Here is a 16,800-nt window from a genome sequence, read left to right as displayed (position 1 = left end):
TTACTAACGCTCAATAAAGGGACACTATAGGAACGCAGACCACGCCATTTCATTGAAGCGTTCTGGGTGCAGTGTCCCTATTGCACTTAGTGCTGCAATATAAAACATGTTTTAGAGAAACTGCAATGTTTACATGTCTACCAGAGAGCCACTAGAGGCGCTTTCTGCAGTTTCACAAAGTTTATTGAACGCAGTATAGGAATTGAAGAGTGCTCAAAATGTGTGTAAGGCTAATGCAGTAAAGGAATTGAACAATGCTCTAGATGTGTATAAGGATAACATAGTAAAGGAATTGAAGAATGCTCAGGATGTGTATAAGGCTAACGCAGTAAGGGAATTGAAGAATATTCGGGATGTGTATAAGGCTAACACAGTAAAGGAATTGAAGAATTATTAGTATGTGTATAAGGCTAACACAGTAAAGCAATTGAAGAATGCTCAGGATGTGTATAAGGCTAACACAGTAAAGGAATTGAAGAATGCTGGGGATGTGTATAAGGCTAACACAGTAAAGGAATTGAAGAATGCTCGGGATGTGTATAAGGCTTACACAGTAAAGGAATTGAAGAATGCTCGGGATGTGTATAAGGCTAACGCAGTAAAAGAATTGAAGCATGCTCGGGATGTGTATAAGGCTAACACAGTAAAGGAATTGAAGAATGCTGGGGATGTGTATAAGGCTAAAGCAGTAAAGGAATTGAAGAATGCTCGGGATGTGTATAAGGCTAACACAGTAAAGGAATTGAAGAATGCTGGGGATGTGTATAAGGCTAACGCAGTAAAGGAATTGAAGAATGCTCAGGATGTGTATAAGGCTAACACAGTAAAGGAATTGAAGAATGCTGGGGATGTGTATAAGGCTAACGCAGTAAAGGAATTGAAGAATGCTCGGGATGTGTATAAGGCTAACAGTAAAGGAATTGAAGAATGTTTGGGATGTGTATAAGGCTAATGCAGTCGAGGAATTGAAGAATGCTCAGGATGTGTATAAGGCTAACACAGTAAAGGAATTGAAGAATGCTCGGTATGTGTATAAGGATAACGCAGTAAAGGAATTGAAGCATGCTCGGGATGTGTATAAGGCTAACAGTAAAGGAATTAAAGAATGCTCAGGATGTGTATAAGGCTAACGCAATAGAGGAATTGAAGAATGCTGGGGATGTGTATAAGGCTAACGCAGTAAAGGAATTGAAGAATGCTCGGGATGTGTATAAGGCTAACACAGTAAAGGAATTGAAGAATGCTCGGGATGTGTATAAGGCTATCACAGTAAAGGAATTGAAGAATGCTGGGGATGTGTATAAGGCTAACGCAGTAAAGGAATTGAAGAATGCTCGGGATGTGTATAAGGCTAACGCAGTCGAGGAATTGAAGAATGCTCAGGATGTGTATAAGGCTAACGCAGTAAAGGAATTTAAGAATGCTCGGTATGTGTATAAGGATAACCCAGTAAAGGAATTGAAGAATGCTCAGGATGTGTATAAGGCTAACACAGTAAAATAAATAAAGAATGCTGGTTATATGTGCTCTTGCAATACATGTATACATTGTTGCCCAAAAATACATGATCAGTTCTAGCAGGTAAGTGTTACCTGGAAAGACTTCATCCTCCATTTTCCAGCTTTCATCATTCATAGTGCACAGATACTGGGAAGTTGTTCGCGGGAACCGATGATATGCCAGTCGCGAATATTTCTCTCGGATGAGCAAGGCTTTGGAGAGTCCATTTGCAGCCTGTTCATAGTCATCTAAGGTTATCTGTGTTGGACAAAACTGGAACATGAGCACCGGAGAATGGAAATAGGGTGTGTGTCTGTGTGTGTGTGTGTGTGTGTGCATGCGTGTGTGTAAAAGCATTGATAAAGAGATACATGCATTGCACTGTCAGCGTTTTTTTCTAACCATAAATCACAGCGCAGCAGCAATTAATAAATAATAATTAAAAACATTAAAATGCAGGTTTGTGATGAAAGTACTAATGGTTTAAACTCAGAGTAAAAATTTCCTTTTTATATAAAAGGTCCACAATAAAAAAAAATACTCTATGACTGCAGGATTTCATTTGTTTGGTTATTTCTTTTTTGCCGCATATAAATTAATGCTGAATAATACAGCGCAGCAATTTCATTCATGGTACGTACAAGTAGGTATATGTCCCTGTGCATCTGATAACCCTAGTGGCAACACTTGGCATTGCATTACATGTTAAACGATCCAGCAGTAGACCCCCTTACCCCAGCACAGTAATCTCCAGAAATGGTCATTCTCTGAAATTCAGGAACATCATATGCCTCTTGGACTGATGGCCCTGGACCTCGAATAGTGGCTGGCGGTGGAACTGGAGACACGGGGGAAAGAATAGGCGTCACGGCTGGTGCCTTCCAATCCAGAGATGGGATTTGTAAGGATAGGGACTGGGACCGGATCATCTTAAAACTTTTCTTTCTAAACCAGACCATTACAGAAAATTTAAGAGACACAAATTTAAAGAAATAAATTGGAATAATACATAACGCTTATTGATATGTTACAAAATGATGGAAGTGATTCTTGTACGTGGTAGACAAATATAAACACATAATGTTTAACTGATTTACAAATATCCTGCCAATATGTAATTAACAATCTATCTATAGCTCCATCTATCAATATGTAACCAATGACCTATCTATAGCTCTGTCTACCAATATGTATCAATAATCTATCTATAGCTCCGTCTGCCAATATGTAACCAATAATCTATCTATAGCTCCATCTATCAATATGTAACCAATAACCTATCTATAGCTCTGTCTACCAATATGTATCAATAATCTATCTATAGCTCCGTCTGCCAATATGTAACCAATAATCTATCTATAGCTCCATCTATCAATATGTAACCAATAATCTATCAATAGCTCTGTCTACTACGATGTATCAATAATCTATCTATAGCTCCGTCTGCCAATATGTAACCAATAATCTATCTAAAGCTCCACCTGCCAATATGTAACCAATAATCTATCTATAGCTCCGTCTGCCAATATGTAACCAATAATCTATCTATAGCTCTGTCTGTCAATATGTAACCAATAATCTATCAATAGCTCTGTCTACTACGATGTATCAATAATCTATCTATAGCTCCGTCTGCCAATATGTAACCAATAATCTATCTAAAGCTCCACCTGCCAATATGTAACCAATAATCTATCTATAGCTCCGTCTGCCAATATGTAACCAATAATCTATCTATAGCTCCGTCTGCCAATATGTAACCAATAATCTATCTATAGCTCTGTCTGTCAATATGTAACCAATAATCTATCAATAGCTCTGTCTACTACGATGTATCAATAATCTATCTATAGCTCCGTCTGCCAATATGTAACCAATAATCTATCTATAGCTCCGTCTGCCAATATGTAACCAATAATCTATCTATAGCTCCGTCTGCCAATATGTAACCAATAATCTATCTATAGCTCCGTCTGCCAATATGTAACCAATAATCTATCTATAGCTCCGTCTGCCAATATGTAACCAATAATCTATCTATAGCTCCGTCTGCCAATATGTAACCAATAATCTATCTATAGCTCCATCTATCAATATGTAACCAATAATCTATCTATAGCTCTGTCTACTATGTATCAATAATCTATCTATAGCTCATTCTGCCAAAATGTAACCAATTATCTATCTATAACTCCGTCTGCCAATATGTAACCAATAATCTATCTATAGCTCCGTCTGCCAATATGTAACCAATAATCTATCTATAGCTCCGTCTATCAATATGTAACCAATAATCTATCTATAGCTCCATCTATCAATATGTAACCAATAATCTATCTATAGCTCCATCTATCAATATGTAACCAATAATCTATCTATAGCTCCATCTGCCAATATGTAACCAATAATCTATCTATAGCTCCATCTATCAATAAGTATCAATAATCTATCTATAGCTCCATCGGCCAATATGTAACCAATAATCTATCTATAGCTCCATCTATCAATATGTAACCAATAATCTATCTATAGCTCCATCTATCAATATGTAACCAATAATCTATCTATAGCTCCGTCTGCCAATATGTAACCAATAATCTATCTATAGCTCCGTCTGCCAATATGTAACCAATAATCTATCTATAGCTCCGTCTGCCAATATGTAACCAATAATCTATCTATAGCTCCGTCTGCCAATATGTAACCAATAATCTATCTATAGCTCCGTCTATCAATATGTAACCAATAATCTATCTATAGCTCCATCTATCAATATGTAACCAATAATCTATCTATAGCTCCATCTATCAATATGTAACCAATAATCTATCTATAGCTCCATCTGCCAATATGTAACCAATAATCTATCTATAGCTCCATCTATCAATAAGTATCAATAATCTATCTATAGCTCCATCGGCCAATATGTAACCAATAATCTATCTATAGCTCCATCTATCAATATGTAACCAATAATCTATCTATAGCTCCATCTATCAATATGTAACCAATAATCTATCTATAGCTTCGTCTGCCAATATGTAACCAATAATCTATCTATAGCTCCATCTATCAATATGTAACCAATAATCTATCTATAGCTCCATCTATCAATATGTAACCAATAATCTATCTATAGCTCCGTCTGCCAATATGTAACCAATAATCTATCTATAGCTCCATCTATCAATATGTAATCAATAATCTATTTATAGCTCTGTCTACTATGTATCAATAATCTATCTATAGCTCCGTCTGCCAATATGTAACCAATAATCGATCTATAGCTCCGTCTGCCAATATGTAACCAATAATCTATCTATAGCTCCGTCTGCCAATATGTAACCAATAATCTATCTATAGCTCCGTCTGCCAATATGTAACCAAGAATCTATCTATAGCTCCATCTATCAATATGTAACCAATAATCTATCTATAGCTCTTTCTACTATGTATCAATAATCTATCTATAGCTCCGTCTGACAATATGTAACCAATAATCTATCTATAGCTCCGTCTGCCAATATGTAACCAATAATCGATCTATAGCTCCATCTGCCAATATGTAACCAATAATCTATCTATAGCTCCGTCTGCCAATATGTAACCAATAATCTATCTATAGCTCCGTCTGCCAATATGTAACCAATAATCTAGCTATAGCTCCATCTATCAATATGTAACCAATAATCTATCTATAGCTCCATCTATCAAGCTGTATCAATAATCTATCTATAGCTCCGTCTGACAATATGTAACCAATAATCTATCTATAGCTCAGTCTGCCAAAATGTAACCAATGCAATCACATGATTTCCCTGACCCACTGTACAGAACTACGGAACTTGCTGGCGTTGCATAAATAAAAAAATAACAATAAAATAATAATGAGTCCCTGGAGCAGATGTAAACCCATCCAGGATAGAACATGAAGTGTAAAGGATTTAAAGGACCACTATAGTGCCAGGAAAACAAACTTGTTTTCCTGGCATTATATAGTCCTTAGGATCCCCCCACCCTTAGGGTCCCCCTCCCACTGGGCTAAAGGGGTTAAATCCCCTTCAGCCACTTACCTTAATCCAGTGCTAGGCTTCCTCAGTGCTGGTGACCTCTCCTCCCCCTCCGACGTCAGCTCTTGCGTGTAGCCGAATGCGCATGCGCGGCCAGTGCTGCGCGTGCAGTCTAACCGCCCATAGGAAAGCATTACTCAATCCTATGGACGTTCTGCATGCTCAATGTGATTTTCGCATTGAGCGTCGCGGAAGCGCCTCTAGTGGCTGTCAGGAAGACAGCCACTAGAGGCTGGGTTAACCTTCAATGTAAACATAGCAGTTTCTCTGAAACTGCTATGTTTATAGCTGCAGGGTTAAAATCTGAAGTGGTCTGGGTGACTATAGTGGTCCTTTAACTACATTTTAAATAGGTCAATTGTTTGTTTCTTTTTCCTTAAAAACCTGTTTTATGTCACAAAGTTTAGTTTTGGCTGAAATGATGTTATTTCATGAACACAGGGGATTATGTTTTAAATATTATAACTCTTAGCATACAGAGAGGCAGTGTGTTTTCTGAAACCTATCACGTACATTTATAAATTTCTGTTGGTTTTTTTTTTTTAGAAATTTTTCAAAACATGTATTTTCATTCCCAATCTGTTTCACATGCACAAACCTTTTAACAGTTTCAGCGGAATTCTGCTCCGCGAATTCCCTCTCCAGTTCCCTCTCTTTGGCCTCCTTCTGTCCGATAGGACAATCTTCGGGAACGGTGAAGAGTGAAAAGGCATCTTTACTGTCTTCTTCTCTTAAGACTTTAGCAAAGACCTTCTCGGCCAAGAGCCGGACCTGTTCGTCCACCTCCGAGACACTGAGGCGCGGAAACTGGCGCGGCATCTCTCCTGAAGAGGGAAAAAATATTTTATGAGAATGAAAAGTGAGTTTGGGTCATGGTTAAGTCGCAGTCACAAACACATTACATAACCCCTTATTTATTCTGAAACCGATTCAAAGACGCAATATTATTCTTTTTAGATTTAAAAAAAAACTTATTCTTTTAAACTTTTTAGAAAAATATTTCATTTTTATTGTTAACATCAAGATAGGCATTTGTTTCTACACAGCAGTACCGCCAGACATGGATCTTTGTTCCTCAAAGGGAAGGTTTTATCCAGAAAAGAGAAGGAGGCCAAGTGTACTTAGGAAGCTGGTACGAAATGCCACAATGTAATCATCCTGTAGGAAGTTTCTCAATGCAAAAAGCTGTGTGTTGTCAATTTAAAGAACTTTTTGAATTGAAATAAATGATCTGAGCTGAAATAAACATGTATAACGAACGATGTGTTTGCCATAACTTGTTCAACTAATTAAATTTCTTTAATGCTCAGAATACATCTCGTGTGGTCATCAGATTATTGGAATCTGATCTTCCACATTCTCTGGAATGTATACCAATAAAACATTGACAATCTGCTACAACTTGTGTTAAAGATTTATCAAATTACACCACAATCCAGTTCAGACAAGGCACAGCCAGGGCACACAATGCCTGGAGGCAAAGGTTTATGGCCCTTCCCAGCCCTATACAATGCCCTATGCCCAACCCTATATTCTAATCACATTGTGACTACAAATTATTAACTGAAGTCAGAGTACTGTTTAAACTGCACACTTGCTGTATTAACCCAATATCTCCTGTTTTAATCCTCTTTCCTGCTCTACTAATCTTAAGCGATGCTGTATTAACCCTGCTGTACTAATCCCCTACCTGCTGTATTAACCCCATACCCACTTTATTACCCCGTACAGTTAATACAGCTGTATTAACCATATACCTGCTGCATTAATCACAAGCCATGCCTTATTAGCCCCCTTTCCTGCAGTATTAACTCCACATCTGCTGTATTAACCCTGTGGCGGCTGTAATAATCACATACCTGCTGTATTAACCCTGTACCAGCTGTTTTTACCACGCATCTGCTGTTTTAACCACGCACGTGCTGTATTAACCCACAGAAATGCCGCACGGTTCTATATCAAGAACTTCAAATTTGACTATTTTTCTACTACTCTGCACTATTATTCCACGGACATGCCACGAGATCTACAGTTATCATTTTCTTACAGTATAATGAGTCTTACAGAACAAGTAACCCCGAGCATTTTCCCACCATACTCCGTCAACTTTCCCTTATCATTTACATTGTCACCTACTGAATTATCCCCAGTGACGGGTAGCCAAACAGACAAAATAACACTTAATGCTCACCCTCTGAGCCAAATGCCCTCAATGGGTAGATTTAATGGTGGTGCAAACAGTCTTTATTGGATGGATCCACAGCCTAAATACAAACAACATTTAAAAAATAAGATATACCCTCAATGACAACTTAAATGTGTTTAATTATGCATTTTTGCATCGGGGTATATATAAAAACTGCTTGCTACAGCTGCAGATCGCTTGTCTCCCCTTCTAACCCCGCCCTTAAATTCTGTGGCTGTCCAATCACAGACTTGCCAATGCAGCTCAATGAGAATTCTTTGCAAGGCAGGTGCTCTGGGCAATTGCTGCCTTGACTTTAGTTCCACTGAGCTAACCAAACCAGGAAGTAATTGGACTGGTTGTCTGATTGACAGCTGGGGGGGGGGGTGTAACAAGGTTAATTTATAAACGTATCAAATTTCTATTTTTCTAAAAAAAAAGAGGACACACTCTTCCCACATAAAATTCTTCAGTAAGCTAAACTGCTTTAGGGGTCTGCAGTGTCCTTTTAACTATTTCTCATCTCGGCACAGAGACCAGCATTAAAATGCCTTGCACAAAAAAAAAAAAAAAAGCTGAATAGATTATAAAGATAAAACATTGATATTTAACAACAATGTGTCTATCTATGAAATTAACTCAAAGTAATGAGAACAAAAAACAAAGAGTCTTAATACAAAGTGTGAACTGGAATTTCTGGTTCCCACAAACAATGTAAACTACAGTATTTCTTGCAGCCAGTCATGCTCCATCAATCGCTTTCTATACAGAGTGGATTCAGCTCAGGAAATTGTATTGAGTCAGATAAGACGAGAATTGTAACTTCTTTAAAACAGGAATTCAAAATTAAAAACAGTGCGATTAGCCCCGCATTTAAACTCCCACTACTCCTTGGTGGCAGCAAAGGATATAGTATTAATCAGCCCAAATATATAAACAAAAAACAAACAAAAACAAAAAAACACACACACAGGCACTGTTCCAATTCACTATGGACATTTAAATAACAGTGGCTTTTACAATGGACCCTAAAGCAACATTTAAAGTACCATAACCACTACAGTCTGCTGTAGTAGTTACTATGCCAGGAGGGCACTGCCCCTATCCCACGATAAGATGTCAGACCATTTTAACAAGGATTCCGGCAGGAGAAGTCGCATGCACTCACTGGTTGAGTGTGCCAGCTGGTGTTCGCAATCAGAGTGCGGCTTTATTGAGTCTGGGTTTGCTTTGTAGAGCAATTAATTACGTGCCATACAAAAAATTTAATCTATGCCCTTAGATGTCCATGCAATCTTATGTATGTAGGCAGAACTAAACGCCCCCTCCATACAAGGATTGAGGAACATACACGTAACATTAGAAAAGGGTACAAAAAACATAATGTATCTTTACATTATAAAATACATCATAACAACAACCCACGTTTGTTAGAATTATTTGGAATTCAGAAGGTGTGTACCAATTGGAGAGGAGATGATATAATAAAAGATTTAGGCCAATCAGAGATGAGGTGGATTTTTAATTTGGAAAATGTAACCCCTCAAGCCCTGAATGTGGATTTCGAATTATGCCACTTTTTATCATTTTATTTTATAGATTTTTTAATCCTATTAATTTTATTAAAAATGTTTTCCAATTTTTATATACCAATTTTATCCCATCAGTTCTCTAAAATGAGACCTCTCTGTTTAAAGCCAACAATCTTTTATTATAGTGGTAGTCCACCTACTACAAAGACTTCATTCTCACATAACCTTGCAAGTAGGGATTGTACCACTGTATGCCATTCATACTGGAGCATACTACTGCATACTACTGCATACTAGTTACAGCTCCATAAAATGTGAGTAGGACTATATCGTTTTCCTTTTATTTTCCCTGTAAGAACATACTACCCTATTATTCCTTTCTGTTGTTTCATACGGACTCCGCTGCTGAACCCACCCTGCTACGGCCATTGAGGAATCACCTAGACACTTGGTAGAAAAATACTTCTGATAAGTGCATATCTACATTATCTCTTGGACTTGTTTTACCATTTTGGACTTTCAACTATATATTTGTTTATCTATTATATAATACATACTGTATATATCACTGTACATATCAAAATTGTGGCGCTACCCCTAGCTCTTTCTTTTTTTCTGTGTTTTATTTCCATTAGTAGGAAAAGAGGGATCCCTACTCTTGGAGTTAGCTGCCAGCCCCATTTTCATTCCCTCTAGTTAGATATCTACAGCGCTGATCCATCCCTCCCATTTCTAGATTTGGCCATGGAGCCTGGGAAGCGCCACCTGTAGGTTGTGAAAGATCTTGCAAGCCTTTAAAGCGCCACCTGTTGGTTGAAACAATTCTGTGCACTACCTGGATAGCAAGACTAGTTAATTTGCATATTCAGGTAGATTTGCATATTATGATTTATGTTGGTAGAGGATGTATTTCTTGTTAGTAATTGTCTTCCCCACCCCTTTTAAAATATTGTATTGTGTTATTATCAGTGCCTATATGATTCACCATATGATTTTACTATATGTATTGTATTGAGTGTGTCGCCATAAGTTTACTGTAATGTGGATCACTTCTAATCCTGAGTGACTAACGCAAAATAAAGCATTGTGTGTTAGTTACATTGAGAACTGTGAGTTTTCTCTGGTTTGTTCAGGGTTCCCAGTAACATAGTTTTTCAACCTATTTGCTCGCTGCACTAGTCCTCGATTCCTGGGCCGCGTTAAGAAAGCCCCAAGTGCCTTTGTAAAGGCAGTAGTAGGAGGTATCGATACCTGACTGGGGGATGAACAGAAGAAGTAGATGGGTTGACACCTGCCTGGAAGGAGAGAATGGCAATCTGGTCCAGTAAAGAGGTCCTCAGCGAATCCAGTCAAGCTTCGGTGACTGGGTTTGAAGCGCTCCAGAGTCCTTGGTATCAGAGAGCAAGCTGACCTGACGGAGGTACTCAGTCAGAGTACAGGAGCAAAGTGATTTTGGTGCTTGAAGTGTTTCTTTTAAGTGTGAGTCCTACACAAACAACTTACCAACACTTTACCTTACTGCTGTCACCTAAAAGGCTAAATCTGTAATGAGACAGAGAGTGGTAATCCTATAAACCCCAACACATTTATTAACCCTTAATAGGGCACACATGGGGTGGTACTATATACCTCTGTTATTTAAATGTACGTAGGGATTTCGGATAACAATAACAATTTATAAAACTAAAATGTAATTTGTGGTCGGTTAATATCGATACTGTGAAATACCTTGTGATTGGAATTAAGTTGGTGTGGTGTGCCGCAACCGACGTAGGGGTAGGCCTGTAAAATGGGGCCCTCCAGAATGGATTGTATGATAGGGTGAGGTGGGTGGGGTGAACAGCGTGCGTATCCGGTAAGGTAGGAGGGGGGGAGTAGCGTTTATATAGGAACGCTAACTCCTCCCACAAATACAGGCCTTTGGCCTTAAACTTATAACAAGAACAATCAGGGCCAACTTTAACGCGGGGCAAACGGGGCAGCTGCCCCGGGCCCAGTTGCTCCTGGGGGGCCCAAAGCAGCTGTCCCGTGGGCCCCGCGATTTGCGCAGCCCCTATGGACCGGGTGGTGCGGCTCCCTTACACTGAGGAGGCTCCCCGGGTGGCCCATGCACTAAGGGACACCCAGGGAGCATGTGTCAGCAGACCGGGCCCCTTCCTGTTCTGCAGCCGGCTGGGAGGAAGTGACGTCACTTCCTCCCACCGGAGATAATAGCCGCGCGGGAGGAGAAAGGCAGGGAGGGGAGTTCCAGAGGAGAACTCCCATCTGCCTCAGCCTGCCACTGGACCCCAGGGAAACCACCAGCCAGGAAAAGGTAAGAACCTGGAGGGTGGTTAACGGTATGTCAGTAGGTCTGTGTGTGTGTGTATGTCAGTATGTCTGTGTGTGTGTGTGTGTCTGTCTGCCAGGATATATTTGTGTCAGTATGTATCTGTGAATGTTTTAATGTCTGCCTGTGTGTATGTGCCAGTACGTCTGTCTGTGTGTATGTCAGTATGCCTGTGTGTGTGTCAGCATGCCTGTGTGTGTGTGTGTGTGCGTGTGTGTCAATACGTCTGTCAGCGTATGTCTGTATGTATGTATGTGTGTGTGTCAGTATGTCTGCCAGTATATATTTGTGTGTCAGTATGTATCTGTCAGTATGTATCTGTGACTATTTTAATGTCTGTCTGTGTGTGTATGTGCCAGTACGTCTGTCAGTGTGATTGCGGGTTGGGCGTAATTGGGGGGTGAGGCGGTGGGAGGGGCAGGGCCCTGGGGGCCCAATATATTGCATTGCCCAGGGTCCTAATCCTATTATAGACGGCCCTGAGAACAATGTATCTTATTTACATAGACTGATTTCTAAACACATTTATTGTAGTTCAAAGACACATTACTGGGAGTATTATTGCTGTGGAACTCCATTACACTCAGACACACCAACAATATGGAGCTCCTAGAAAAGAGGGACATTAGAATGGAAAAGAAACAGGGATTTGGGCCCAAAAATAGGGACTGTCCCTCCTCAATCGGGGCACTTAGGAGGTATGGTACACAGTACACACCCACACAATGCTACACTTACAGTTGGAAATTATACACCCAGTGTTAGTAATTTTTTATGATATAGTGAATATTCCCTCCTGTTTTTTTTTCCTTAATGTTTCGTAATATCTGTAGACTGTGTCCTGTGATGTCACCCATATATAATTAATTATGCAAATGAGATTTTTTTGGTATTATTTCTTTCCCAAGAAAGGTGGTAACCGTGTTGGTTTCATATTACTTTCACATTTAATCTTTCCACAAGACTAAGTGTTTCCTAAACATATAAAATGATGTTATAAAATGACTCTTACATTAAAACCACAGGTTCTGTTTGATGATCTTAGCATTCTAACGAGCTGTATAGAAAGTGAGACTGTCTGCTCTAAGCAGAGACAAGACACACCGCTGGGAATTCACTATCATGTGAAGATGGAAAGATTAACCTGTGAGATGACTTCAGGCGGGTAGTACTGCACATGGTGTCACAGTAACATGCACGCTGGGATCCAGCACACAGAGGGTGAATATCATTATATCATTATTCTGCAGAACTCAGTTTTACCCAACTGTCAGGCCACAAACTACAGGAAACAAACAGGGAACCTGTCACCACTAATTTAATAGTCAATCACCCAGCAAGAACCAAACATTGCATTTAACCCCTGGGTGCCCAGTGACATGACAGGACACCCAGGGGTTAAATTTACAGTCCTAAACACACCGGGAAGGGGTTAAACATCACACTATATGCCATAGACACGGAGAAGTAATAAAATACAAATTAAATTACTTTATAAAAAAAAAAACTGACAGAAAACATCCATGATAAATATCACACATAAAAAAGACACACACAATGTACATGCATGCACACACACATGTCAAATCAACAAAGAGGGACACTTTCATTTTGGGGGTGTGTGGCCAAGGGTGGGCTGTTCTGACTTACTAATAACAATTTATGGAACTAAAATGTAATTTATAACAAGAACAATGTATCTTATTTACACAGTCTGATTCCTTAACACATTTATTGTAGTTTAAGTACACATTACTGGGAGTATTATTGCTGTGGAGCTCTGTTATACAGTGACACATTACTGGGAGTATTATTGCTGTGGAGCTCTGCTATACACTCAGACACATCAACAATATGGAGCTCCTAGAAAAGAGGGATACTAGTATAGAAAAGAGGGATTTGGGTCCAAGGTAGGGACTGTCCCTCCTAAATAGGGACACTTGGAAGGTATACGTACATACACACACACCTTTGTTATGAGGTCTTTCTTTGAGAAAAAAAAACAAGCCCAGAAAATAAAAATGACATACACACCCACATTTTCAAACAAAAACATACAAAGTACATACGAACACGATACAGACGTGCTAGATAATAATAAACATGACTTATATGTATTTGGAAAAATTGGCTCTTTTTGCGTATTAATCTGAGTATACTCCTCTACCTGGGTATTAATTTCTGGGGTTTCTTATCCAGACCTTCTGTCACTTACCTAGTGAGCCAGGGAGAGTCATGGCCTGTGCCAGAGGTCAGTAATTCAGTATAAAAGCCCTGTGCCAGAAGTCAGTAATTCAGTATAACAGCCCTGTGCCAGAGGTAAGTAATTCCAGGTAATTCAGTATAACAGCCCTGTGCCAAAGGTCAGTAATTGAGTATAACAGCCCTGTAACAGTAATCCCAGGTAACTCAGTATATCAGTGCCAGAGGTAAGTAATTCCAGGTAATTCAGTACGCCAGGGATGCAGCCTACAGAGGCTAGTTGTACTCTGAAACCTGAATGCTAAGTGCAGGACCTAGACACCAAGGGGGAGGAGGTCTGACTGATGACAGATCTACATCTTTTGCTGCACACATAGGGAAGTATTTTTAGAGCAGATTATGTGCATTAATTCTCTGTAATTCTACCCTAGTCATGCTTTATAATAACATCTCATGCCAAGAGGAAACATGTTTGGGATAGGTGTCACCTTCACCTCACATGTCACAGTAAACACATACATTGTCTGCATGGCTGGGCTATTAGTCACTGGCCAACTGCAGCCCGCCTAGAGGAAGCTACCTGCATTAAATGCTGTGTGAGGAGGAGACCCAAAGCTGCCTGATCAATATTTACTCGTTATCACGATTATTTCTCTATTGTTATACGTTGTAAAACTTTAGAAAGTCTCTCGGAATATTTCCGCCATATAACAAGTAGGGAAGATACGGAGCCGCTATGTCAGCGAGGGGGAGGATGTTTACGGGGGCCACACTGTGACATTTCCTTTTTTTCTGGTCGGCTAGACACCACTGAAGGCTTTACGGTTGTTGAGGCGTGCAGTGCGTTTAGTGAAATACACACTCAATTTGCGCAGCACACCGCCGCTTGCGCCAACTTCCTCCCACGCCGGCTCCTTGTGAGCGCGTGTACGTACAAGCACGGACTCCCAGAATTCCATTTCAGACCGTGGGCCATCACACACCCAGGCACACAGCATGATGGGAGTTACTATGATTTACAATGTGGCCTCGACAAACTCACCTATGATGATATAAAAAAATTGAATTACATATTTTTCAGTAAAATAAATCAAACACCTTAGTTTCTCAATGGGCCCAGTTGATAACCCAGAAGTGATAGGTCCCCTTTAAGAGTTTGTTTCTTTTTTTGTGACATTACCCCTCCCCCTCCCCGCCCCCTTTGATTCTATTTTGTTAAACGCTCTCAGTCTATACAGTTAATTATACATAAGAACAGGGAGTGTCGCTCAGAATGCTACGCAGTGTTCCATGTGCGTGGGCCACCCACTATATATTTATATTTACACTTTTTGCGCTTTATTTCCCTTTTTATGTGATTAACATATTCCTGGCGCTACTGGAAATTAACCCCTCGTGTACCTTTAGCTGGGAAGCCTCCTATAATCAACATAGAGCAGTAATAATGAGATAGGATTTCAAAGCTTCTCAATGCCAGTGGGCAGTTTCTAACTTACTATTAATTACATATACACACACATAGACACATATATACACACACATATATAAACATGTATACACACATATACACAGACAGATGCATACATATACACACATGTATATATAGACACATATGTATGCATACACAAACTTAAATGTGAATGTAAATATATTCCAATGAATGGTCTGAATGATTGACATTCTATAGGTTTATTTATATGTATCTGCACTCTTTACTGCCATCAATGAGAAGGGCCCTAAAATAAAAGACAAATAGTGTATTTTCTATTTTTATTCGAACTCTAGGTCTCCAGGTTTTTGATGGTAGGCAATAAAATGGGGCGTATTCTTTAAGTAACAAACAAGTTCACTACATAATGAATAGGGTCCTGCCTTATCTCTCCTTACAACATGACAATGTAAATCTCCGAGGCAGAGCATTGAGTAACAAACCACTCAGCAGGTGATTTTGAAGTTACAAAGTCCCCATCACGCACGCAGTAAGAATAATGATCTAATAATAATACGCAATGAGATTTGCCTGGAGTAAGTTGACCTTGGAGCTGACTGTTCTTCTTGATTACCCAACACAAGTCTCTTGCAGCAACCAGTATCGCAAATAATGTATCCAAACCCTGGATTCAGCTATAGCCTTGCATACTGTGTTATAGAGCACCTGAGAATGTTTTTTTTTAAATCCTATTAAACCGTAACAGCTTGTATATTTTCACCCATGGCTCAGTAGCGAGCCTTCGCCTGGGTGTTACCTTAGCAGAGCCTTCCTGGATGATGAAGATGGGTCAATGCTGCGGACAGTCCGTTAGCCGCTCGTTGGGTGGGTTCAGTGCTGCGTTGACCTTCGTTGCAGCTGCAGATTCCGTTTCAGTACCTGCTGCAGCCCTCGCAGTCTCTGCCCATACAGGATCCTTCTACAAGGCTCACATTACAGCCCCGTGCAAGTATACAAATATGTAATCATTCGCATACCTCTCCAGCCTTGGCAAACCCTGTACACAAGCTCTGGCAAAGTGTCAGATGAGAGCCAAAAAAGGCGTGTTTGGCGTGCACAGGACGATACTGGAATACGTCCAGTTATATCACGTTTGCTTGATGCTGAAAGCAAGGAAGGTCTCTAAGTGTTCAGGAGCGACATGATGGGTTAAACGGAGTTATGTTTGTACTTCCTGATACTGTTCAGAGAGCTTTTAGCAAACCGCTCGCTGCATTGCTTACCATCTATCAAATATACGGCCATGCAGTATTCATAGTTAGGAAAATCCTGCGCCACACACAGTTCTGAAAGATTTTCCATCTTATTCACTGTAGAGTGAATTGTTAGGAATTCAAAGTGAATTTTTTTCAAGTTTTCGGCTGCAATTAACAAACTGGAAAATTTTTACAAGTGAACTATATTTTCAATTCTGCTGTTTCGGCCTAAAGTTTGAAATTCACTTTGAAAACCAATCAGTTCACACTTTAGTGGATAATTCATCCTGTGCTTCT

General features: G+C 39.6%; 1 protein-coding gene across 4 annotated transcripts in view; it reads right to left on the bottom strand.

The window, feature by feature from the left end:
- AMPD3 (adenosine monophosphate deaminase 3) overlaps positions 1-16,393 on the bottom strand; it is a 36,865-nt gene extending 20,472 nt beyond the window's left edge. The window contains exons 1-5 of one of the 4 annotated variants that reach the window (XM_063438788.1): positions 16,065-16,393; positions 7,762-7,834; positions 6,169-6,394; positions 2,235-2,445; positions 1,593-1,758 (exon numbers count right to left, since the gene is read on the bottom strand). In XM_063438788.1, the coding sequence (XP_063294858.1) occupies positions 1,593-1,758; positions 2,235-2,445; positions 6,169-6,389 (598 nt within the window). In that variant the 5' untranslated portion in view covers positions 6,390-6,394; positions 7,762-7,834; positions 16,065-16,393. Of the gene's footprint in view, positions 1-1,592; positions 1,759-2,234; positions 2,446-6,168; positions 6,395-7,761; positions 7,835-13,831; positions 14,129-16,064 lie in introns of those variants that run through there. The other 3 variants (XM_063438787.1, XM_063438786.1, XM_063438785.1) reach the window with 3 other exon arrangements.
- Positions 16,394-16,800: the final 407 nt, after the last annotated feature.

Source organism: Pelobates fuscus, chromosome 12 (assembly GCF_036172605.1).
Source record: "Pelobates fuscus isolate aPelFus1 chromosome 12, aPelFus1.pri, whole genome shotgun sequence".
Classification (NCBI taxonomy): domain Eukaryota; kingdom Metazoa; phylum Chordata; class Amphibia; order Anura; family Pelobatidae; genus Pelobates; species Pelobates fuscus.
The sequence above is the reverse complement of the archived record's forward strand: the minus strand, read 5'-3'. Positions and strand labels throughout refer to the sequence as shown.